This window comes from Physeter macrocephalus, chromosome 17 (genome assembly GCF_002837175.3).
Source record: "Physeter macrocephalus isolate SW-GA chromosome 17, ASM283717v5, whole genome shotgun sequence".
Lineage (NCBI taxonomy): Eukaryota > Metazoa > Chordata > Mammalia > Artiodactyla > Physeteridae > Physeter > Physeter macrocephalus.
In genome coordinates, this window is record NC_041230.1 from 14664667 (window position 1) to 14691580 (window position 26914).

The 26914-nt window shown below is 43.0% G+C and overlaps 1 protein-coding gene and 1 non-coding gene across 2 annotated transcripts in view; both read right to left on the minus strand.

Moving 5' to 3' along the window:
- Positions 1-5792: 5792 nt before the first annotated feature.
- WDR88 (WD repeat domain 88) overlaps positions 5793-26914 on the minus strand; it is a 56306-nt gene continuing 35184 nt past the window's right edge. The window contains exons 7-13 of the mRNA XM_007101660.2: positions 22197-22384; positions 20035-20117; positions 18409-18477; positions 10532-10624; positions 8427-8586; positions 6368-6474; positions 5793-6113 (exon numbers count right to left, since the gene is read on the minus strand). Coding sequence (XP_007101722.2) covers positions 5793-6113; positions 6368-6474; positions 8427-8586; positions 10532-10624; positions 18409-18477; positions 20035-20117; positions 22197-22384 — 1021 coding nt within the window. The remainder of the gene's footprint in view (positions 6114-6367; positions 6475-8426; positions 8587-10531; positions 10625-18408; positions 18478-20034; positions 20118-22196; positions 22385-26914) is intronic.
- On the minus strand, positions 6280-6353 carry TRNAT-AGU (transfer RNA threonine (anticodon AGU)). The gene has a single exon. It is a non-coding gene; the product is annotated as a tRNA-Thr (tRNA).

Below are 26914 nucleotides of genomic sequence, written 5' to 3' on the forward strand. Positions count from 1 at the left end.
TTAATGTAATATATCAGATCAATAGAATAAAAAACAAAAACCACATAATTATCTCAACAGATGCAGAAACAGCATTTGACAAAATCCAACACCATTTCATGATAAATACACTCAACAAACTAGGAATAGAAGAGAACTTCTTCAGCCTCATAAAGGCATCTATGAAAAATCCACAGCTAACCTCATACTTAATGGTGAAACACTGGATGCTTTGCCCCTAAGACAAGAAAAAGACAAGGATGTGTGCTCTCACCACTTCTATTCAATATTGTACTGGAGAGACTTCCCTGGTGGGGCAGTGGTTAAGAATCCGCCTGCCAATGCAGGGGACATGGGTTCTGAACCCTGGTCTGGGAAGATCCCACATGCCACAGAGCAACTAAGTCCTTGCACCACAACTACTGAGCCTGCGCTCTGGAGCCCGCGAGCTGCAATTACTGAATCCCGTGCACCTAGAGCCCATGCTCCCCAACAAGAGAAGCCACCACAATGAGAAGCCCACGAACCACAACAAAGAGTAGCCCCTGCTCACTGCAACTAGAGAAAGCCCGCATGCAGCAACACAGACCCAAAGTAGCCAAAAATAAATAAATTAAATAAATAAATTAAAAAAAAATTGTACTGGCAGATCTAGCCAAAGCAATTAGGCACAAAAATTAAATAAAAGACATCCAGAATGGAAAAAAGAAGTAAAACTATTCACAGAATACATGATTTGTATATAAGAAGTCCTAAGGAACTCACTAAAAAAGTATTAGAACTAATAAACAAGTTCAGCAAGGTTTCAGGATATAAGATTAAGATACAAAACCTATTGTATTTCTATACATTTGCAATGAACAATGTGAAAAAGCAATTAAGAAAACAATTCCATTTACAATAACATCAAAAAGAAGAAAATACTTGGGAATAAATTTAACAGAAGAAGTGCAAAATGTATACTCTGAGAACTAAAAAAAAAAAATTGTTGAAAGAAATTAAAGAAGACCTGAATAAAGGGAAAGACATGACATGTTCATGGATTGGAAGACTTACTATTGTTAAGGCAGCAATACTCCCCAAAATGATCTACGAACTCAAAGTAATCCCTATCAAAATCCCAGCTGGCTTCTTTGCAGAAATTGACAAACATTCTAAAATACATATGTAAATTCAAGGGACCCAGAGTAGCCAAAACTATCTTGAAGAAGAATTAAGTTGAAGAATTCAAACTTCCCAATTTCAAAACTTACTACGAAGCTGCAGTTATCAAAACAGTGTGATACTCACATAAGGACAGACATATAGATCAATGGAATAGGACTGAGAATCCAGAAATAAGCACTCATATTTATGGTCAATTGATTTTCAATAAATGGTGCTGAGACAACAGGATATCCACATGCAAAATAATGAAGTTAGACCCTTACTTCACATGATATACAAAATTAACTCAAAATGAATCAGAGACCCAAATGTAAAAGCAAAAAATTTAAAACCCTTAGAAAAAAACGTAATTTAAAACTTTATAACCTTGGATATAGCAATGCAATCTTAGACACCAAAAGCATAAGCAAAAAAGGAAAAAAAACAGATAAATTAGACTTGATCAAAATTACAAATTTTTGAACTTCAAATGACAGTATGAAGAAAGTGAAAACTCACAGAATGGGTCGAAATATTTGTAAATCATATATCTGATAACAGACTTGTATCTAGAGTATATAAAGAATAAATACAGTGCAATAATAGAAAGACAAATAAACCATTAATCCTTTAATGGGCAAAGGATCTGAATAGACATTTCTCCAAAGAAGATATACAAATGGCCAACAAGCACGTGAAAAGATGCGCAACATCATTAGTCATTAGAAAAATGCAAATCAAAATCACAGTGAGATACCACTTCAAACCTACTAGGACGGCTATAAAAAGGTAATAATAAGTGTTGTCAAGGTTGTGGAGAAATTAGAACCCTCATAATTAAGGGATATGGGTTTTTTGGGGGGGATAATTTTATGTGTCAACTTGACTGGGTCACCAGGGTGGCTAGATGCTTCATCAAACTTTATTCTGGGTGTGTCTGTGAGGGTGTTTCTGGTTGAAATTAACATTCAAATTGGTAGACTGAGTAAAGCATATTACTGAGTAATTACTAAGTTAATTACTGGGTAAATACTGAGTAAAAAGCATATCAACTGAGTAAAGCATATTACTCCCTAATATGGGTGGGCCTCATCCAATCAGTTGAAGACCTAACATTAAACCCTTATGAAGCACTTTCTCTATGTGAACTAAGGTCATGAAAATAAGTTATGAAGATAACTCATTTAGTCCTTAGGACAACCAAATGAGGTAATTATTATTATACTTCCCATTTTACATGTGCAGAAACTGAGTCACAGAGAAGATAAGAAATGTGCCCAAAGTTTATCACTGGTAACAAATACACACAGCTAACAGCTAGTACATGGCAAAGCAGCCTGGTTCCAGAGTCTGTGTTAACTATAACACTATATTGCTTCTCACCTATTTTGGTCTATACATTTCTTTTTTTTTTTTTTTTTTTTTTTTTTTGTGGTAGGCGGGCCTCCCTCTGCCGCGGCCTCTCCCGTTGTGGAGCACAGACTCCGGACGCGCAGGCCCAGCGGCCATGGCTCACGGGCCCAGCCGCTCCGCGGCATGTGGGATCCTCCCAGACCGGGGCGCGAACCCGGTTCCCCTGCATCGGCAGGCGGACGCGCAACCACTGCGCCACCAGGGAAGCCCCTATACATTTCTTATTTGAACTTTCATCAGGAGGATGTATTGGTATGATTTCAAAACTTTATTTAAATCATAATTTTGTCATCTAATCAAGATAATTCACTCAACACTATCAAAGGAGTCATCAATCAGTGAAAACGGTGCTGTCACCACATTCCAATCCACAGTCACCATAATTCAAAGAAATGTATTCGATGGGTTGAGGGGAATGCTTGCAACCCCTCACACACACCCCAGCACTCTCAATTATTCTGCCTCTCTTAAAACCTTTCAAGGCTCCAAAAGCTTTTGCATTAAAACAGTGGTTCTCAATTGTTTATCTTGAGATCTCTTTGTACTCTTAAAAATTATTGAGGATCCCAAATAAGTTTTTGTTTATTTGGAACATCTATCAATATTTGAGATATTAGAAATTAAAACTGAGAAAAATTTAAAATACGTATTAATTCATCTTAACATAACAATAATAAGCCCATTACATGTTAAATAACATTTTTTATGAAACTATTTACAAAATAAAACAAAATTGAGTGAGAAGGACGGCACTGTTTTACAGTTTGCAAATCTCTTTTATGTTGGGTTTAACAGAAAGCAGCTAAATTGTCATATCCACTCCTGCATTCAGTCTGTTGTGATATGTTATTTTGGTTAAAGTAGAAGAAAATATGTCCTTTCCATAGATGGAAAAGAGAGGAGTATTTTAATAGCCTTTTCCAGAAAATTGTGGATATCCTTCTTTAATACTACACCAAAACTGAGTAAATGGTAGTGTGGAATCTGAAACCATACCAATGAACTTTTCGTACTATGTTACATTAAAATACACTGGTAGACTGTCCTCTTTAAATGGATCATGCATCGGTCATTTGGAAAATATTGGCTCACCGAATTACGCATATCTTCCAAATGTTGACATATCTCATTATACAATGTCAAAAGTATATATTCATTAATATAACCACAAATCTCATCAGAAAGATTTTAAATATTGGAAAACTGTCAAACTCATGATGGTGTATAAAACCTTTCTAAAATTTTAGTTTTCACTTGGAAATTCAGATGTTATTGTTGGCAACAAATACTGTCAGTTGTTTTCTTTGAAGTGATAGGTTCACTTTATTCATTTCCAAGAAAATGTCTATTAAACACCCAAGTTTGAATAAGCATAGTTTGCCTGTCAGTTATCTTCTCAAGTAGAAATGGTGTTCCAGGAAAAACATGGTCTTGTCGGCTGACAATCACACAAGTACTTTTTCTCAGAACAACCACTGTACCTCGGTACTTGGCAGAAGTGCTTTCTGCCTACTGCCCATTTCCTTACACAAAATATTAAAAGTACTTGTGTTAACATTTAATAAAATTAATAATGCTTACTGCTTCATAAGCACATTCTTAAGGGAAATTTTTTTTTTCTGTGAAAGTGTGGTAGTGAAGAATAAATATAATGAAAACTAAGGCCCCCTGGTGCCACTGCCTTGATTCCTGCTTAGGTGCCAGCAGACTGCTGTAGCACATCAGTGCAAATGTCAACACAGTGATAAAGTGATGTAACAGTATAATTATGAAAATAGATTTGACCACCTGAAAGAGTCTTAGGAACCCTTAGGGGTCCATGAACCACATTTTGTGAATTGCTGCCTTACAGCATTGAAAAGGCAGGCTAAGCTGTCCAAAAAAACCCCTCAAAACGCATAATCCAATCAAGAGAATGTGACCAATTTTTAAAAAGTCATGTGTTCACAAATGCCTATTATATTCCAAGAACCATTAGATAAAGAGACATATGTGGCTCCCCACCTCTCGGGGCTTAATTCTCTTTGAGAAAATGGACAATAGGCAAGATGATTTCAGACCGTGAAAAGGCTGTAAAGGAGATAAGCAGGAGGAGGTATTGGATGCTGGCCTGGGGGGTGGCAGAGACTCCTGGACAGAGCATGGTGAGGGGAGGCCTCCCAAAGAGGTGATACACTTGCTGAAGGCCAGAAGATGACAAAGACCCGTTTCTGCAAAAGGTGCAGGAAACAGCATTCCAAGCACAGGGCACAGCAAGCAGAAAGGCCCTAAGCAGGAATAGCATGGAATTTTTAAAGAAAAGAAGGAGGGGTGGACTCAGCCCTGGGCCTATTTGTCTTTTCTGGCTTTGCTCACTGCCCAGGAGTGCTCACCCTTGCAACACCTTCAAAGTTAACTGCTATATGCAAGACTGGTGACCCGCAAATGCTTTTCTCCAGCTGACCCTCCCTAAGACCCAGACTCACACCCACAACCAGTATCTCCCCTTAGCCACCTAATAGGTAAATGCTCAAAACTGACCTGGAATACTTCAGGCTAGCAGTAAAGATGAGCCAGAAACAAAACAAAAAAAAACCCAGCGCCACAATGACTCAAGCCTTATTACCAATAAACTCATCTCCAATTGGCTTAGGAGGATGCTCCCAACAGAAATGCAAAGCTTCAAAGTATCCCTACAGGTTTTCCTGTACAACGCCAATCAAAAACAGCCAAGCTGCAAAGGGCAAGAACTGACACCCAAAGAAGAGGGAGGAAACACACACACACACACACACACACACACACACACACACACACACACACACACACACACACACACACACTAAACTCAGACCCGTGGGAGAAGGAAAGGAGCTGCTTCTGGGGCAGGTGATCTGACTATTGGGAACACAGGCTGATACCATAACTACAATTTCTGCAGGTCGTTGGGACTGTCCTGTTGTTGCATCTGACTTGAATTTTGTTTCGTTTGACATGAGAATTCCTGGGTAACTTTTAATTCCAATGCCTCACTGCACCCCCAGAGACTCCGATGCAATTTCTCTGGGTCAGGACCCACAACCTTCTACTTGTGCAGCCCCGGGCCTTAGATTTCAGCCTCACACCGGGCCCTCTGGAGAAGCCGGCTCTAAATTTGGCGCAGGGACTCCCAAATTTCCAGCTTCCCTCCCTGGAAATTTCATTTTTCATCAGCCTGAGGGTCACGCTGGCCGGGTTCAATCCTCCGCTCTCCCAGGCGCCCGTGACTTTGGGCCTCACTTGACCTCTGCAAGCCCGTCTTCAATCTGGGGAATGATGATCCGGATCGCGTGGCTGGAGAGAGGGGAGTAAGTCAGCAGGCCTATGTGAGAGGTGTCAGGTCCAGTCGGCCGCTTCCGGAAGAAATCGACGGAGGAGTGCCCGGGCTCAGCCTCCCAACGCAGCGGCGGCGGAACCTGGGCAGGTTGCTCGCCCTGCGGGGCATCTCTAACCCCAGGAGTGTTCCCATGGCACCCGGGGAGTCCCGCGCCGCCTCCAGGGGACGTCCCCTCTGCTCCGGAGGCCGAGTCAAGGATGCCCCGCAGCTCAAGGAAACCCTAGGGGCTGACTCCGAGGAGGGCCAGCGCCTCACACCGCCGCGGGCAAGGGGGCATTAAATTGGCTTCTTAAGCTCCCCCTCACACCCTCAAAGCGAGGAGGAACTGGGTAGGGGTGTAGAGCAAAAGAGGGCGTGGGTAAAAAGAGAGCCGGGACGCTCGGTTGAGGCACCGCTGGGATTCGAACCCAGGATCTCCTGTTTACTAGACAGGCGCTTTAACCAACTAAGCCACGGCGCCGCCCGCACGACTACCGCGAGAGTCTGTTCCCCATCACCATTCACCGTATAGGCTGCGTGCACGCGCACAAGTTTTGTCGGCGGCTGACGCATGCGCTGTGTAAGGTCCTCGTCACAGGCGGCTTAGACCGAAGAGTTGTACTCGGAAGCCGGAAGCTCGGGCAGTGAGCAGTGGGCGGGCCCGGGCCAGCTAGTCTTCCCAGTGTTGCAGTGTCCGCCCCCGGCGTGGAGCCAGGGTGGACCATCTTTGGGGGATGCTCGCGCAAGATCCGGTCTTCGGCCCTCCAGAACTGACGCAAGCTGTCCGGCGAGGCCGAGCCCCGGCCCGGTCCGGAGATCCAGGGCCCGCTAGCGCGGCCGGGCTGCCGGCTCCCCAGCGTGGGATCAGGGCTCAACCCGGCCGTGGTCCCGCAGTGACCACGCGTCGGACCCATCACACTGGCGCCCTCAGCCTGGGAGGCCGGTTGCCCTCCCCGGCCGCACGCTGACCACCGGGGTCTCCGGCGCCGTCAGCTCGGGGGGCTCATCCGCCCGCCGGTGGAAACCAGACCCATAGCTTCAGTTGGGCCTCTTCCGCGGACCCTGAGCGCGGGGAGAGTCCGGGGGCACTGAGGAGACCCTGAGCAGGCACTGAACGATCAAGAGCTTAAAGGGGCCCAGGCCGCTGGCCTTAGAGCATCAACACCATACGTGGGAGGTTTCCGCTGCCAGAGGAAGGCAAAGCCCTCCCCACTCTGGCGTCTCACTTGCCCCTCTGGGGCTCCTCACTCAGCCACTTCGTCACAACGCTTTTTAGAGTGCCTTTGAGCAGCAACAACACGAAAACCTGCTAATCCATTGACCCAGCGACTTCTCCAGTGGGAGAGCCTTATCCACAGAAATGTAGGTCTCTGCAAAAGTATGTACACAAGAAGGTTCACTCCAGCATTGTTTGTAATAGCAAAAAACGAGAAGCAACCTAACTGCCCGTCCCTGGGGACAGTGGATGCAGGCCAGACATCCTCCACAGCAGTGAGGAAGAATACATCTATGTATGTCTTCATGTGCCAGAGAAGGGATAAGACCTCTCTTCCAAAAAGAGCCCAATTGCTGGGAGGCTGATGCAGTGGAGTTTTGCCATGTTCATGCATCATTCCTGTAAATTAATGGATAAATACTGAACAGCCTGCTGAAGCTGGGCAGTCATCCTGGTTGTGACTAAGGAGGGTAGCACCAAGCACAGGACCCGCCCAAGCAATGACTACCAGGTTATGGTACTCCTGGGCAGAATTATAGGATGCCAGTCAATTAACGTTAAATAAATCCGTCCTGCAACTAAGTTTTTTTAAAAGGATCAAGGGGCATACTAATGATATCTGACGGAAATCCTGTAAGCCATACCAAATGGAAAAGGGAGCCCTTCACGTTTAACTGATACCTTGCTCTTTGTGAAGTAATTGATTACATTGTACGCGTGGAAGCAGGGAGGAGGCTGTACACAAGCATGGGCATTCTGGAAAGTAAAGAAACTGGGGTGGAGAGCAAGAAGTAGTCTGTGATGGAAATGCCCACCACCCACTTGCCTAACCAGACCTTCCTCTGCTCTGAGCAGTGACCATCTGGGAGCATTAGCCAGGGAGGCACCCACAGTGCCACGGTACAGTCCCCTCCACAGATGGAGCTACACAGCTTCCTCTTCATTCAACAAACCCTTCCTCAGAGGCTGCGGCTGCTTTACAGGGCAAATCCAGAGACCAGAATGTGTTCCAAAAATGAGACAGGATGGACATCAGGACATAGAATTTAGAAAGAACAAGAATGTTTCTAGAATTCACATGCACACTCGTTTTCCAAAAGAATCTATATTTATTCTGCATGTAAGCTAAAGACAGAGGGATCCCCAAGGGGCTGTGGAGCTGAGGAGGTGGCACAGTGGTGGGAGCCCAGCCAGAGCGTGGCCCCTGCCCCAGTCTGACAGGCCCACCCGCTGGGGAGGGGCCCCAGAGAAAGGCCTGTGCAGAGCCCCGAAACCTATATGACAGGTGGCCTGTGCTCAAGTCACCCAAAGGCTCTAGTGGCCATCAGCCATCCTCACCCAGGCTGCACTCCCTTGACAGTGAGACCTCCCCTTCTGATGATGGTGAGGCCTCTGTTGACAAGTCTTTTGCATCGATCCGGCAGAACACGCATTTGGTGACTGTTTCAGAAAAGATGTCACTTTCGTAGTTGGAGAAAGGCCTGTCACATTCTTCACACTGACATGAAATATTTTAAAAGAGTAGAAAGGAGGTGCTGAGCAGAGGAGATCAAGGCATGCAGTTAGAATTCTCCCCCCTGATCCAACTGCCTTGGGCCGGGCCAAGGCAAGAGCTGCCTCCCCTCTCTGGGGCTCTAAGCGCACAAGGGTAGAAATTGCAGGCCACTGAGAGGGGATAAGCACAGGCTTCCCACTCTCTTCCCTCTCAAAAGCTATGCAGGTCCTTCCAGCTCATGTCCCCTGCTGTGGGGTCCCAGGGTGGCGGGGAGGAGTGGAAAGCCACTTGACAGTGCTGAGGATTTGGGGTGGGTGTCTAACCTCACCCTCTGTTCTGTGCAGAGCAAAAGTACAGGGCCAAGGGGCTGTCCTAACTCCCTGACATCCTGGGGGCACCTAACTTTTGAGTATCAAGTAGGCAAGACTTCTGAACAAAGCAGGAGTTTTTTTCTAGATGATGAATGTGCTGAGCCTCCTCCTCTGTCTTTGAGCCGAAGCACCCAGAGGACAGTGGATACAGCAGCACAGCTCACTTGCAACATTTTCCCACCAACAAGTGAGCAATACCGGGGGTGGGCTCTCGGGCCATGGGCAGAGGTCTCTCAGGGCTCCCACCAAAGCACGGTCCCCCTGAGACGAGCCGGCAGGCGGCAAGCCCCTGCCCTGGCTCTCCAAGCCCCTGTGCTTTGCCACTCTTGCCCGTGCCAGGGCACCAAAGCCTGCAGGAGAGATAGGGCCAACCCCACCCAGGGCGGGTCTTCTGGGAAGCGTGGCCTCTGAAGTTTCTCGTATTGAATCAGAGTAAGTCAAATGCAGCGAGCTCATCTTTGCTACAGCTTCAGGTAGGTTTCTTTCTTTTCTTTCTTTTGCAAGAAAGAAATTCAATCCTTTACCTGCCTTATTCTACAGCATCATTTCCCACGACCCAAGCCCAGAACAGCAGGGCTCAGAGGAGGCAGCTCCTGGGTCCCTCCCCAGGTGGCCGGTGGAGGACACAAGCACTGCTCTGTACCCAGTCAGCTTCCAGGGCCTAAGGGCCGACATGGCCACAAAGGCCATGAGGACCAGCTGGCCACGAAGACGGCGTTCCACCTGGATCCCACCCCTCACCTCCCTGCCCCCTGGTGCCATCCTCCAATTAGCCATCCCCAGAAGCAGTGGCTCCCCGCCAGGCCTTCTGAGTGGAGATAGACCTAGGGAGCTCCAGGATTCACAAGGGCCCAGCAGGGACTCCTCAGCCTCTTGAGGTGGCAGCCAGGTGCCTGCACTGCGAGGCCCCAGCAGGGACGGGCCCCCACTGCCCAGGGCCAGCCCTGGCTATACCTGGTGAAGCAGAAGATGCACCCACCATGATCATCCACTAGAGAATTGGGACCTGAGCCCCGTCCATGGGCAACGGGGCACTGGGGACCTGGCGGGGGTTCTGCTGCAGGAGCGTAGGAGGCCCACACGGGGTCCAGCTGTGTGCCAAGCCTCCCTCCAGGACTCCCTCCAGGACTCCCTCCAGCCTCATCTTCTCCCACCTACCCTGCTCACTCCTGCCTCAGGGTCTCCACATGGGCTGTTCCCTTTGCAGGGATGTCCTTTCCCTGAAAGAGCTGCACAGCTCACTCCCTCACTACCTTCAAGCCTTTGAACAAATGTCACCTTCTCAATGAGACCTATCCTGACCACCCTTTAGAACGCTGCAACTGCCAGCACTCCCGTTTCCCTTTCCTATGTTATTTTCCTCCAAATTACTTATCATCATGTGACTTACTACATATTTTTCTAATTTCTTTATTCATTGTTTGTCTCCCCTTTTAGAAATGTAAGCTTCCTCAGGGCAAAAATGTCAATCTGTTTGTTCATAGTTTTATCCCCAGTTGCCCAGTTTGTTCAAAGAATAAATTTGTAGAGAGAACTAATGAAAGCCTTCGTTTGGCTTCATTTTACCCAATACCAACCTGTTTCAGCTTTAAGCCCCGGGCCTTTTTGTACTCGATTACCAAAGGAATTTGGTCAATTTCTTCAATGTTCCATAGTCTCATGGTCTTATCCTAAAACAAGTTAAACAGCAAACCAGCAGTCACAAAATGGGCTCGTTAGGCTTGGATGACCCAGGGAGGGGCATGGCATCCAGGTTACACGTGGACACCTTCGACCTGCAGAGGGACAGTTAGGGTGACCAACTGTCCCAGTTTCTCTAGCACCATCCCAGCCTTAGCACTGGAAGCCCCACGTCCCCCAAACTGGAAGCAACCAAGATGTCCCTGAATAAGAGAATAAACAAACTGTGGTACATTAATATGATAGAATATTATTCAGTGATTTAAAAAAGAAAAAGAAATGAGCTGTTAAGCCACAGAAAAGACATTGAGGAGCCTTAAATACATATTTCTAAGTGAAAGAAGCCAGTCTGAAAAGGCTACATACTGTATGATTCCAACTCTATAACATTACCGGAAAGGCAGAAATATGGAGACAGTAAAAAGGTCAGTGGTTGCCAGGCGTTCTGGGGAAGAAGGGGAAGGATGCAGCACCAGTGCAGCACAGGAGTTTTTAGGACAGTGAAATTGTTCTGTATGATACTGTGATGGTGGATACATGACGTGCATTTGGCAAAACCCACACAACATAAAGAGTGAAACTTAAACCATGGACTTTAATTAATAATTATATATCAATATTAGTTCATCAATTGTGATAAATATACCACACTTAATGCAAGGTGGCAACTGGAGGGTGAGGTTATATATAACCCTCTGTATGATCTGCTCAGTTTTTATGTAAACCTAAAACTGCTCTAAAAAAATAAAATCAATTTTTAAAAAAGACATCTATGCTCCTTAGAAAATAGTGGTCACTGAATTAATTTGGGAATACCACCCAAATCCATTATCTCAGCATTCCTTTGATTAGTCATATGAAACTGAATGTGGTCAGCAGAATAATGTTCTCCCCCCGCCCACCCCCCCACAAAGACGTCTACATCCTAATCCCCAGAACCTGGGAATATGTTAGATTATACGACAATGGGGGAAGCAAGGCTGTAGATGGAATTAAGGGTGCTAATCAGATGATCTTAAAATAGGGAGATTATTCTGTATTATCCGTAACCACAAAGGTCCTTAAAGGTGGAAGTTTTAGTCAGAGGAATCAGTAACAATGGAAGAAAGGCGGGGAGAGATACAATGTTGCTGGCTCTGAAGATGGAAGAAGGGACCACAAGCCAGGGAATATGGGTGGCTTCTAGAAGCTGGAAAGGCAAGGAAGTGGATGATTCCCTAGAGCCTCCAGAAGGGAAGTCCTACTGACACATTGACTTTATCCCAGTGAGAACTTGTGATACTTCTATCATACAGAACTGTAAGATGTTAAATGTATGTTAAGCAGTGAAGTCTCTGGTGATATACTATAGCAGTAAAAATAATATTAAAAAACGAACACAGTAAGTAATGTTACATTTCCTGATTTGGCAGTTGCAACTAAATATCCTGTGGAAGAACAAGAGGAGAAAGTCTGGTGACATATATGTTGGCCCTTACAGTGTAGAGCTGTCAGATTTTATCAACAATCATACTTGCTACAGTATATCAAGTGAGTTGTCCAATCATGATGGACAACAACAAAGTTCCCCCTAGCTCTCAGATACTTTGATTCAAAAGGTGGAGTTTCAAATCATCTTCTTGATTTCTGTGAAGTTTTTAATGAAACTGCAGACAACATAAAACAAAAGCATGTTGACATCTTATGCAAATACAGACTAGACGCTGCTCATCTATCTACATATTCAGCAGACAGTGCAAATGTGAATTTTGGCAAATTCCATTCAGTCCGTTAACTTCTTACCAAAGTAAATGAAAATATCTTACCTACTAAATGGCCTGCACATCCTAAAAAGGAGTGTGATTTGCTTACCTGTGGTGTCGGGTCTTTCCTAATAAAAGTTTTTAGTCAGTTTTCACCTTCCTCAAAATGTGCAGAAGCACTTAATAAAAATGATGACTTTATAGAAATGGAAGAAGATATCTTCCCTAAATATATGTCTACAAGATGGCTATTATCATTGCTGGCCTTAGAGAAGATGTTAAAATCTTGGCCTGCCATAAAATCATATTTTTTAAGTGTGGGACAAGAAGAATGTCCTGTAATTTTGAAATACATTAAAAATGAGAACGGAGAAAGGGATTACAATAACACTGACAGTTATATACTGTTTCCCAAAACTGTTTGATAATCTTTAAAGAGGTCACAACAAGCATAAAAAAAGGATGAAGTGACCTCACCTGAATTGTAGGCTGTTACAAAAACTCATACTCAGTGAGAAAATGATTTGGGAGTTCCCTGGCAGTCCAGTGGTTAGGACTCGGTGCTTTCACTGCCATGGCCTGGGTTCAATCCCTGGTCGGGGAACTCAGATGCCGCAAGCAAGCTGGGCGCATAACCAAAAAAAGAAAGAAAGAAAGATTCATTTTTTGGAAATAAGACAGCTTCAGTACTTTTTAAAAAATTACCAGAGAAGGACAGCCAATTTAAACAGGACATTTTCAATTTCTTAATTAAACTGTAACTTATTTGAAATCCAACTTCATTATCAGAAATTCAAATTACCTCTGTGCTTTAAAACCATTTCCCTGAGAAAGAGAGATTTGACTTACGATGACAGCAAATGTAATACTTGAGAGTGTTTAAAATAATGGACATTTTAGAAAATGGAGCGCCTCTATGATGAATTTATCATGGCAAAGAACCTGATTGACAAATACCTGTTCTACTAAAACAAGCTTTCAGATTTCGTATATTTGGATATTTTTGGAGAGCTGGAAAATAATTCCTACAAATCTCAAAGTTTGTTGTTGCTATAAGTAAAATCCTAAGAATTCCATGCTCAACAGCTTTTGTTGAGAGGGTATTTACTTTGATGTCATAACATTGGGCTGACACCAGGAATCAATGAAATGTGGGCTGCTAAGAGCAGAGCTGCAAGTCATTGTGAATTTTACATTTGACAGCATTTAGTCTTACTACTACATAAAAGAAAAGAAGGATGTCCTAAAGGCTGAAGGCAGTTCAGAGAAATATTACTGGGAAACATAAAAGTAAAAATCTCCTACTGTATTATGGGACAGAAAGAAACATGTCGTTATTGGATTTTTTAATGTGGTAAAATATACTTAACAATATTTATCATTTTAACCATTTGTAAGTATAATTCAATGACATTAAATACACTCACAATGTTGTGTCATCATCACCATTATCTATAACTGAAACTTTTTATCATTCCCCCCAAAAAACTACATACCCTTTAAACAATAACTCCCCATCTCCCCTTCTCCCAGCTCTTGGTAACCACCATTGTGCTTTCGGTCTCTATGAATTTGCCTACTCTAGGTACCTCATATAAGTTGAATCACACAGTACTTGTCCTTTTGTGACTGGCTTATTTCACTTAGCATAATTTCCTCAAGGTTCAACCATGTTGTAGCATGTGTCAGAATGTCTTCCCTTTTTATGGTCAAATAATATTCCATTGTATGGATATACCACATTTTGTTTATCCATTCATCTGTCAGCAGACACTTGGATTACTCCTGCTTTTTAGTTATTGTAAATAAGGCTGCCATGAACATGAGTGCACAAGCATCTCCTAGAGTTCCTGCTTTCAGTTATTTTGGGTATGTACCCAAAAGTGGAATCGCTGGGTCATACAGTAGTTCTATGTTTAACCTTTTGAGAAACTGCCAAACTGTTTTCCACAGAAGTTATACCATTTTACGTTCCCATCAGCAATGTACAAGTGTTCCAGTTTCTCCATATCCTGTCAACACTTGTTACTTCCCTTTTTTTTTTATTATAGCCCTCCTAGTAGGTGTGAAGTGGTATCTCACTGTGGTTTGTTTTTTTTTTTTTTTTTTTTTTGTGGTATGCGGGCCTCCCTCTGTTGTGGCCTCTCCCGTTGCAGAGCACAGGCTCCGGACGCGCAGGCTCAGCGGCCATGGCTCACGGGCCCAGCCACTCCGCGGCATGTGGGATCCTCCCAGACCGGGGCGCGAACCCGGTTCCCCTGCATCGGCAGGCGGACGCGCAACCACTGCGCCACCAGGGAAGCCCCTCACTGTGGTTTTGATTTGCATTTCCCTAAGGACTAATGATATTGAGCATATTTCCATGTGTTTATTGGCTACTTGTATATCTTCTTGAAGAAACATCTATTTAAGTCCTTTGCCCACTTTTGAATCAGGTTGTTTGGGTTTTTTGTTGTTGAGTTTTAGGAGTTCTTTATGTATTTTATTATTACCCCCTTATAAGATAATTGATTAGCAAATATTTTCTCCCATTCAGTAGGTTGTCTTTTCACTTTCTTGGTAGTATCCTTTGATGTGCAAAAGTTCTTAATTTTGATGAAGCCCAATTTATCTTGCTGTTGTTGTTGCCTGTGCTTTTGTTGTCATATCTATGACAAAGTCATGACGATTTTCCCCAATGTTTTCTTCTAAGAGTTTTATAGTTTTAGCTCTTAAGTTTGGGTCTTTGATCCACTTTGAATTAATGTTTGTATATAGTATAAGGTAAGGGTACAATTTCACTCTTTTGCATGTGGATATCCAGTTTTCCCAGCTCCAATTATTTAAAAGACTGTCCTTTCCCCATTGAATGATCGTGGTACACTTGTTGAAACTCAATTGATCACATATGTGAGGGTTTATTTCCAGGCTTTATTCTACTGCACTGATCTATATTGTCCAGTTTTCATTATTATAGATTTGTAGTGTTTCATTGGGAAGTGTGAGTTCTCTAACTTTATTCTTCTTGTTCAAGATTGTTTTGGCTATTCAGGCCCCTTGCAATTCCATATGAACTTGAGGATCAACTTTTCCATTTCTGTGAAAAAGGCTGTTGGTATTTTGATAGGGATTGTGTTGAATCTGTAGATCATTTGGGGTAGTAATGACATCTTAAAATCGTTAAGTGTTCTTGGCCATGAGCATAGGATATCTTTCTATGTTTATAGATCAGAAGAATTAATATTGTTAACACATCCATACTACCCAAAGCCATCTATGGATAATCCCTATCAAAATCTCAATGGCATTTTTCACAGAAATTGAAAAACAATCCTAAAATTTGTGTGAACTTACAAAACACCCCAAATAGCCAAAGCAATCATGAGAAAGAACAACAAAGCCTGGAGGCATCACACTTCCTGATTTCAAACTATACTACAAAGTTATAGTAGCCAAAACAATATGGTACTAGCATAAAAATAGAGAGCCCAGAAATAAACCCTCACATATACCGTGAACTAATGTTTTTTTCTTTCATTTGGCTGTGCCGGCACACGGGATCTTCATTGCGGCATGCGGGAGGCATGCGAACTTCTTAGTTGCAGCGTGTGGGATCTAGTTCCCTGACCAGGAATCAAACCCAGGTACCCTGCATGGGGAGCACAGAGTCTTAGCCACTAGACCACCAGGAAAGTCCCTATAGTGAACTAATTTGACAAAGGAGCCAATAATACTCAACAGGCAAAGGCAAATCTCTTCAATAAGTGGTGCTGGGAAAACTGGATAACCACATAGAGAAGAATGAAATTGGACCCCCATCTTATACAACTCACAAAAAGTTAACTCATATGGATTAAAGATTTAAACATAAGACCTGAAACCATAAAGAGAAAATATTTGTAAATCATATATCTGATAAGGGTCAGATATCCAAAATATATAAAGAACTCATAGAATTCAATACCGACAACAACAAAAGACAGAGGAAGTGAATAAACACTTTTCCAAAAAAGACATACAAATGACCAACAGGTACATGAAAATGTGCTCAACATCACTAATCATGAAGAAAATGCAAATCAAACCCACAGTAAAATATCACCTCACTGTTAGAATGGCTATCATCAAAAAGACAAGAGATAAGTGTTGACGAGAATGTGGAGAGAAGGGAACCGTTGTGAACTGTAGGTAGGAATGTAAGTTGGTACAGCCACTGTGGAAAACAGTACTGGAGGTGCCTCAAAAAATTGGAAATAGAGCTATCATAAGATCCAGGATTCCCAGTTCTGGGTGTATATCCAGAAGAAATAAAAGCAGGATCTCAAAGAGATATCTGCACCCTCATGTTCACTGCAACATTACTCACAATGACCAAGGTATGGAAACAACCTAAATATCCATAAGTGGATGAATGGATAAAGCAGATGTGGTATATATATGCAATGGGATATTATTCAGCCATGAGACAGAAGGAAATCCTGCTATTTGTGACAACAAGAATGAACCTTGAGAGTATTAAGCTAAGTGAAATAAGTCAGACAGAAAAAGACAAATACTGTATGATCTCACTTACATGTGGAATCTAAAAAAAAAAAACAAGCTCATAAAAACAGAGAACAGAGTGGTGGTTACCAGAGGCTAGGGGCTGAGAGAAATGGGGAGATATTGGGTCAAAGGGTACAAATTCCAATTATAAGATTAACAAGTTCTGGGGATCTAATGTACAGCATGGCGATTATCGTTATTAATCCTGTATAATACACTTGAGATTTGCTAAGAGAGTAGATCTTAAATGTTCTCACCACAAAATGAAATGCTAATTATATGACACCGTAGAGGTGTTGGCTAAGGCTATGGTGGTAAGCATTTTGCAATATATACGTGTATCAAATAAACACCTTGTACACCTTAAACTTACACAATGTTACATGTCGATTATATCTCATAAAGCTGTTAAAAATAAATACATAAAGTGTTTAACCAATCTTATTGTATTTATATTCAATTTTTTAAGTCACGTTTATGTATCTTAACGCATAAATATTAAGATACATAATATTAATACATATATAATATAGCCTATAAAATTTAAATAACCAACAAAGTTTTTTTTTAAGTCAAAGTAAATTGCTATATCAAAAGACAGAAAGAAACATTATAAAATATATTTTTCTTAACCATATTTGCTAAATTATCCTACTATCAGTTATTACTAATCACTGTTATTGACTAGTTCTGTTGTTGTTTTGTTTAAATAATAGCATTTATGTAACAGAAAAGTAAATAAGACATAATTTCAAATAAACACTCATTTTTGATACTTTGTCTTGTATTTTTACTTTTTTCCAGCTTTACTGAGATATAATTGACAACATTTTTCATATTTTTTATGCTAAAGTAACAACACATTGGCATATAATTTTTATTATGTATTATAATATTATGGGGTGTTTTTTGGTCAGGTGCGACGGTATCCTGCATTGGCTCTCTAAGAAGTTGATCATGGCAGGCAGAGTCTTGCCCACATTTTTATACACCTAGAAACCCCCAGCCTAGAGAATGAGATGGCTCTAACAAAGGTTGGGGGACAAGGTGGGACCCCACTTCTCTGATGCTCACACATGAAGGACAGCCCTCAGGATATCCTGGGCTGTCTGTTATGTGCCATTGGCACGGGAATCCCAGGATGCAATGAGTAGCGAGGGAAGACCCACCTGGAACCTCGGGGTTGTCTGCTTGCCCACGAGCTGACCCCTTTCCCTCCAAGGCCCCCTGTTGGCTCCATCACTTACCAGTCTGGACAGGCCCTTGCTCCAATGAAGTTCAAATGACAACTGTGCAAAGAAATACCTGGCAACTTCCCATATGAGCAAAGGACCCGCTTCCCACATTCCCGCTTCCTGGATGGGGTCGGCCTGGCCAGGTGTAGCCTTCAGACTGAGCTGCTCGGGCCTTCAGACTGAGGAATTTTACTTGACAATGCACTTCTGCTAACACCAATTCTCACAAATGTGATAGAGATTTTAAGTCACTCAAAGGTTGGCCACTTTTACCTTTGAAGCAGACAGGATCCATTTCTTGTTGTTGCTAATGGCAACATCCATCACCCAGTCATTATGGCCCTGAAGAAAAGTAGAATTTTAAGAGGACCTAGAAAAAAAAACCTTTGAAAGAACAACAAAAACCAAAAAAACAAAGTCAAGAATCCAACGTTGCTTACTTTTAAGAGCAATTAATTGTGCTTCCCTGGTTTCACCCACGATCTTTAAAGTGGAGTACAAAGTGTAAGAGCTTGGGATTCATGTATATATCACAGCACGATATGAGTTTTTAAAAATAGTACTCTGGTGCTTAGCACAATGGGAAAAAAAAAACTTATTTTCCCAGCTGGTCCCAGAGCACCACTTGCAGGTTTTTGTTTACATATTCTTTGTTTTAGGAAATATCACTTAGCGATCCTATTGGTGAGGGAGCTTTTGGCTTCAAGTAAATGCAAACCTACCCACTGTGGCTTAAATAAAGGGGGATTATTTTCCTGGGGTAAAAGGAGTTTAGAGGAGATAAATACTTGCTGGTTCAAACACTTAATGATGTCAGAGCTCTGTGTCAGCCTCTGTCTCATTCTTTGGCCTTCCCCTAATGGAAAGAGGTGAATGGTGAGGGGTGGTATGAGGGAAGGGAGCAACAGTGAGGTTAAACTGCTGTGCATAACAAAAGGACAGGAATTGGAGGGTGGAAGACTAGAGAGAGGACAGGAGGAGAGGGGAAGGGAGGACAGAATGGCCTGACGGGAACACAAAGGGACTTTTAACCACAGTGAGGTTGAACATTCAGTTTTAAGCCATTCACGTGCTATGATGTAATCTCCCCTTTTGCCTCTCCAAACCCACAGAGAAGAGGGTCAGATAGAACAGCTTTGGGATCCTGAATGTTATGGTGATCAAGGGGACACAGTCCACATTTGGGTCACAGGAAATAGAGAAACCAAGAGTCATCAATGCAAGCATTCACAGCCAAAGGCGGCCGTGAGATCACAAGATCAAGGGGTATGCAGAAGTCTTGGGGTGGGGGCACCTGGAACAGAGGCACTGATGTAGCCAATCCTGGGACTGCCTAACCTTTGGGTTCTCGTTGTGTTGCACAATCCATCTCCTTACCATACAGCCACTTTAAGTTGAGTCTCCTCTAACCTGCAGCCAAAAGTACTCACCCACCATTGACACCCACCGTTCTGAAGCCCCACAGCTTTCTATGCATGCCTCATGATGGCATTCAACCTCCTGCACAGTAATTTCTGCTGTTCATAGACACTGCCCCTCCTCGGAGTTTTTGCATTTGCCACTCCCTCTTCCTGGAACGCCCTTCCCCAAGATCCTCACCCATCCAGTCTTTCTTTGCCATCCAGTTCTCAGCTCAAATGCCACCTTCCCCAAGAGGCCCTCCCACTGTGGATTAGTCCCTGGAGTCTCTTTCTATCATATCACCCTCTTGTGGCTTCTCTGTGTCACCCATCACTATTGAGGATCTCTTTGTTGGTTTCTTGTCTGACCTTGCCCACAGAGGTGTCAGCTCCATTGCGAACATTGAGCTCTGTCTCACTGTTGTATCCCCAGCACCCAGCACCCAGCATGAAATGAAGAATGAAGCTCAGATCTTCTATCTGATGCTGGCATTGGTACCTTCAAGGAGAGCTTCCGGTAGCCTTCTCCTGCATCCCAAATAGCCACAGTCTTGTCGAACCCTCCAGACACAAGAAAAGAGGCTGGAACACAAAATGAAAGCGTCTCAGGGGGTCACCTTCCTCAACCGTTTCCTCCTCTGGTGAGGCCAAAGCAGGCTGCAGATGCATCTGTGACGTGCCACCGTGGCTCACTCTGAGGACACTCAAACCCCTTCCGGGTGTGACTCAACAAGCCCCAATCAATTACAGTTGACGCTCGATATTCATGGTAGTTGCTTTCTACAAAGTCATCACAAGCACTCAATGAGCGATGATTGGTCTTAGGGGAAATGCAGAGTGTTAGGTTCCTGTGAGCCTCTGGTTACAACATTTTCATTAACCCATCAGTACATAACCTTGTTTTCTGTCAGTTTCTGTTTAACGACACCTTAGTTGATACATATTTCTTATTTATTACCATTAATTTCATGGCCATCAGCATTATAACTCATGTCTGAACGAAGCGTATCTAACATGTGTTTTCCCTGTAAGGCACATCACAGGCCTCTTGCAGTTAGGACACTAGACAGCACTTCAGCACTATGCTGGGGGGCCCCTTTAAACAGCAAAATCATCAACAAAACGCACAAAATGCAAAAAAGTGGGACTAAATAGATCACAGCAAGGACACCTTATGATAAGAGAACTGAAAGAAGAAAGCGGAGGGTCGCCTTGTTCAGCCTCAGCTGGGACCGTGTGCACATGGCAAGCTTGTTGCCCCTCTGCACGTATCTATGGGTGGCTGCAAAAGTGCCATGAGTATTGATTTTAGGCTTACAAATAAATTTTACCCAGTAGGTAAATTCACAAACACAGAATCCGCAAATAGTGATGACTGACTGACTATACACAACTCTGAAACCTATAATGCCAAGGACAGAAGCTGGTGGGGCACCTCACAGCGGGGCCTGACTTACACAGAGGCTGCTTCTGAAGAGGGAAACGTTTCTCAAGTCAGGCCCTGACTATGTGCATATTGGCTGGGTACTCCCCTTGACACACAGAACAAGCCCCACTCCTCACGAGGACTGCGGAGTATAGTAATAACATTTGGCTCCTGGGTGTCAGGAGCAGTCACAGCTCTCACTGGGGCCAGCTGCTCCTGGGTGTTTCCTGGCATTGCTCCTGGTCACATCCATGCCCCTTTATCTGGAAACAGCTCTCCAATGTCCCATGCAGAAACACCCCTCACATATTCTCAATGCCTCTGGTTCAGAGGGTACCGACTCTGACCTCCAGCTCTAAGGATGGGCAAGTTCCGCGGGCATGGCCAATCAGAGCCTTTCATCCCCTGCTAAAGGGGCTGGTTCAGAGACGGGCATGTGTCCCCAGCTGAGCCAATGAGGGTCTTCCCTGGGACTTGTGTGGGCACCACCAGAAAGAGGTTTTCTCTTTCTCTAGGATTGCCGGTGGCCAGAACCTTTGTTGGCCTGGACCACCAGAGGCCATCTTTGCCTCGTTGAGGAGAAAGGTCAATACAAGAGAGAAGCTGAGCTGAAGGATAGAGCGGAAGGGTTGGCTTCCTGAGAGCATTGTCTGTCTGGACACAGGCCTCCTGAAGGGAGACCAGCTCCTGGATGAAGTGAGAGAATGGCATGGACATATATACACTACCAAACGTAAAATAGATAGCTAGTGGGAAGCAGCCGCATAGCACAGGGAGATCACCTCTGTGCTTTGTGACCACCTAGAGGGGTGGGATAGGGAGGGTGGGAGGGAGGGAGACGCAAGAGGGAAGAGATATGGGGATATATGTATATGTATAGCTGATTCACCTTGTTATACAGCAGAAACTAACACACCATTGTAAAGCAGTTATACTCCAATAAAGATGTTAAAAAGAAAAACAAAACAATAAAAAAAATAGATTTGAAAAAAAAAAGTTAACAGATTTATCTTGTTGCTTAAGCTATATCAAACTGAGTTTCCATCATTTGCAAACTTGTGCATATGAATCTCCCTCTTGGCTTTTCTGTTCTTGTGGAAAATAAATCCACCCTCACCACTGGCATCATTGGAAATCACCTCTTTATACTAAGGAAAGTCCACATGAATGGAACGTGAGGAACTCTACCCCAGCACTCCCACGGGTGTGGAATCCTTCAACATTTAATTACTCACTGTCTCTGGCAAAGTGGCAGGAGCTCACAGAACCTTCATGACCCTGCGTCAGAGTCACACAGGCTCCACGGTTTCGAAACTCCCCTGTATGGACGTTCCATATTTTTAAGGTTTTATCCCAAGAGCTTGTACACAGGAAATGGCCACTGAAGGTAAAACAGCAGTTTGAGATTGCATTGGTGTGTGCTCTGAAACATATATGGAAGGGTGCACACATTAGTACATCACTCCTGGAGGATCCGAGGACACACTAAAGGGGAGGTGAGTGGAGGGGGCATTGGAGCTGATCCCCTGTGACCTCATGGACATCATTCCTTTTTGATCACTGCCTAAATGGTCTAATATTTATTACTAAATATTAATTACTAAATATTAATTACTAAAAATTAATTACTAAATAATTACTCTGACTATGTCAAACTGTTCCAGGATGTCCCAATAATGGCAATATTGACTTTTTTTTGCTGGATAATTCTTTGTGGTAGGGGGCTGCCCTGTGCATTGTAGGATGTTTAGCAACATCCCTGGGCTCTACTCACTATATGCCGGTAGCCTCCACACGCAGTTGTGACGACCAAAAAATGTCCCCAGACATTGCCAAATGTCCACTGGGGGACAAAATTGCCCCTGGCTGAGAACCACTGCCCTATTCAGAGCTACTTGAGGCTTGAGGAAAAAGAGCAGCTGGAAAAGTTGTCAGTGATAGTTAATGGACTAACAGCCTTTCAGGTTTAAAGTGGGTCTCTCCTGCTCTCCCTCCCTCCTCGTTTCTCTCCCAGGCATGCGCGCATGGTTCCTTTCCACCCATCCTCCTCTCCCACCCCTCTCTCACTCACTGCCCCTACTTCTCCTCACCCCAAATGCTCTCTTTTTTCCTTTCCCTCTCTCCTTATCTGTCTTCAGTGTCACTGAAGCATATTTTTTTTTTGCAGTACGCAGGCCTCTCACTGTTGTGGCCTCTCCCGTTGTGGAGCACAGGCTCCGCACGCGCAGGCTCAGCGGCCATGGCTCACGGGCCCAGCCGCTCCGCGGCCTGCGGGATCTTCCCAGACCCGGGCACGAGCCCGTGTCCCCTGCATTGGCAGGCGGACCTCTCAACCACTGTGCCACCAGGGAAGTCCCTAAAGTATATTTTAATATTGGGCATTTAATTAATAAAGTTTGGGGTTATTCATTCTCAATTTTTAAATGTCTTATTTTTTTAGATTAAAGAATTGTCAGAATTTTGCTTTTCTTTGTTTTGTTATGATCTTCAAAGTATTTTCCCTGTGACTGTCATCTCCTGTTACAAACAGAGTTTTCAAGCAAACTTATAAACATAATTGAGCATCTCTGAGTAGCCTGGATTATAATATCAATTCATCTAAATGAAGAAAAGGTTGAACAAAACTGTTTTCTAGAGCTCAAGTCAGAGTTTTAGACTCTTTTAGTTCTTTGAAGCGCACAAACTGAGTAGGATCAAAGGAGAAGAAATGTCAGCTTCCCAGGGGTGTCCAGGCTTAAAATGTCCAAATCCCAGTGCCTGGTGGGGCAAGAACCATCCCAGCATATACTGGAGGTGAATAACAAGCCCTCCTCTGAATCCAGAGACTGTTACTGAGGTTTAAATCAAAGCTCTCTCTCTTTTCCAGGATGCGGCTCTCATTTCAGATAAACTCCACATATCATAAAAGACCATTTTACTTAGTACAAAAGTTTGAGGAAAGCGTTCTGGACAAGATGGAGTCAATGTACTGCTCCCCTTTCCTCCTGTTAAGTACAGCTAACAGGGGCTTCCCTGGTGGCACAGTGGTTAAGAATCCGCCTGCCAATGCAGGGCACACAGGTTCGAGCCCTGGTCCGGGAAGATCCCACATGCCTCAGAGCATGCAGAGCAACTCAGCCTTTGTGCCACAACTACTGAGCCCGCATGCCACAACTACTGAAGTCCGCGTGCCTAGAGCCCAGCTCTGCAACAAGAGAAGCCACCGCAATGAGAAGCCCATGCACTGCAACAAAGAGTATCCCCCGCTCTCCGCAACTAGAGAAAGCCTGCACGCAGCAACGAAGACCCAATGCAGCCAAAAATAAATAAATAAAATAAATAAATTTATATTAAAAAAAAGTACAGCTAACAACCCTGGGCATTTATAAAGCAAACAGAAGACTGCAAAAGGTGGAGAAGAGAAGGCAGACCAGCTAAGGATCTTGGGACCCAAGGATGGCATGCTGTTGAGTCCCTGTAGTTTTCTTTTTGTTTCTTATATCCTGGACTGGGTACCGGGAAAGGCTGCAACCCCCAAAACAATAAGGACTGGATAAAAAGCTCCCAAGAAAAGCCTGTTCTCCCTAGCCAAAGGGATAGCCTAGTAAGACAGAAAACCTTTACACAATGCCTGCCTTACTCCAGCCAAAAATCTTGGGAAAAACTGCAATCCCATCCCCACCACTGTCAGCAAAGTCTAGAGTCTAGACTGCCACGCTTGCCAGGCTCTAATGAGGTAGACTGCTAAAACAGAAGATTTAAGTAAGACTTAAGAGTCTCGTAATGCAATACTCAAAATGCCCAGGATGCAACTGAAATTCACTCATCATACTAAGAGCCAGGAAAATCTCAACATGAATGGGAAAGAGAGTCAACAGATGCCAATACTGAGACGACACAGATGTTAGAATTATCTGACAAGGATTTTTAAGCCGCCATCACAAAAATGCTTTGATGGACAATTATAATCGTGCTTGAAATAAACAAAAAGATTGAAAGCCTCAGCAAAGAAATAGAATATATAAAGAATGACCAAATGGAAATTTGAGAACTGAAAAATACAATAACAAAAACCCTCAATGGAGAAGATAGAGGAAATAATCAGTAAATATGAAGACAGACAATATAAATTAACCAATCCAAAAAATAGACTGAAAAAAACCAGAGCCTCAGAAACCTGTGAGACTATAACAAAATACCTAACATTTGGGTCATCAGCATCTCAGAAGAAAAAACATAGAGCTGAAAAAATAATCAAAGAAATTGTCTAGAATTTTACCAAATTTGGCAAAGGACAGATTCAAAGAGCTGAGTGAAGCCCAGGTAGGATAAACCCAAAGAAATCTATACACAGACACATTGTAATTAAACTTTTGAAAAGTAGAGAAAAAGAAAAAAAATCTTGAAAGCAACGAAAGAGAAATGACACCTTACTTACAGGGGAAAAACTATTTGAACAGCAGTGGATTCTTCGTCAGAAACCATGGTGGTCAGAAAAAAGTGATATGACAGTTTTCAAATGACGAAAGAAAAGAACTGTCAGCCCAGATTTCTATATCCAGCAAAAAATATCCTTCAGGATTGAAGGAGGAATCAAGACATTTTCAGATGAAGGAAAACAAAGAGAATTTGTTGCCCTCAGACCTACCCTAAAAGAATAGCTAAAGGAAATTTTTCTAAACATAAAGGAAATGGTGAAAGAAGGAAACTTGGAATGTCAGAAAACAGAACATGGTAAGCAAAAGTATGGGTAAATACACATAGATTTTCCTTCTCCTCTTGAGTTTTCTAAATTATGTTTGACAACTGATGCAAAAAAGTTATAACAAAGTACTTGTGTTTATTCCTTGCAAGCTTCAAAATCAGTTGAGATTATGAATTTTCAAACTTCTCTAGTAAGACCAGCTATATAATTTGCAGGGTCCAGTGCAAGATTAAAATGCAAGGTGCCAGTTTCTCAAAAAAGCTTTACATAATATTACCACACGATCCAGAAATTCCTCTTCTAGATATATAGCCAAAAGAATTGAAAGCAGGGAATTGAACAGATATTTGTACACCAGTGTTCATTGCAGGATTATTCACAACAGCTAAAAGACAGAAGCAACTCGTGTTCCTCAACAGATAAATAGAGAAACAAAATGTGGTATATACATGCAATGGAGTATTGTTCAATCATAAAAAGGAATGAAATTCTAATACATGCTATAACATATACGAACCTTAAAAACATTATGTTAGCCACCATCACCCTGATAACAAAACCAGACAAAGATGTCACAGAGAAAGAAAACTACAGGCCAATATCACTGATGAACATAGAAGCAAAAATCCTCAACAAAATACTAGCAAACAGAATCCAACAGCACATTAAAAGGATCATACACCATGATCAAGTGGGGTTTATCCCAGGAATACAAGGATTCTTCAATATATGCAAATTAATCAATGTGATACCCTACATTAACAAATTGAAGAATAAAAACCATATGATCATCCCAATGGATGCAGAAAAAGCTTTTGACAAAATTCAACACCCATCTATGATGAAAATCCTCCAGAAAGTAGGGACAAGCCCACAGCCAACATCGTCCTCAATGGTGAAAAACGGAAACCATTTCTACTAAGATCAGGAACAAGACAAGGTTGCCCACTCTCACCACTATTATTCAACATTGTTTTGGAAGTTTTAGCCACAGCAATCAGGATGAAAGAAATTAAAGATGATACAAATAGATGGAGAGATATATCATGTTCTTGGATTGGAAGAATCAACATTGTGAAAATGACTATACTACCCAAGCAATCTACAGATTCAATGCAATTCCTATCAAACTACCAATGGCGTTTTTCACAGAATTAGAACAAAAAATTTCACAATTTGTATGGAAACACAAAAGACCCCAAATAGCCAAAGCAATCTTGAGAAAGAAAAATGGAGCTGGAGGAATCAGGCTCCCTGATTTCAGACTAT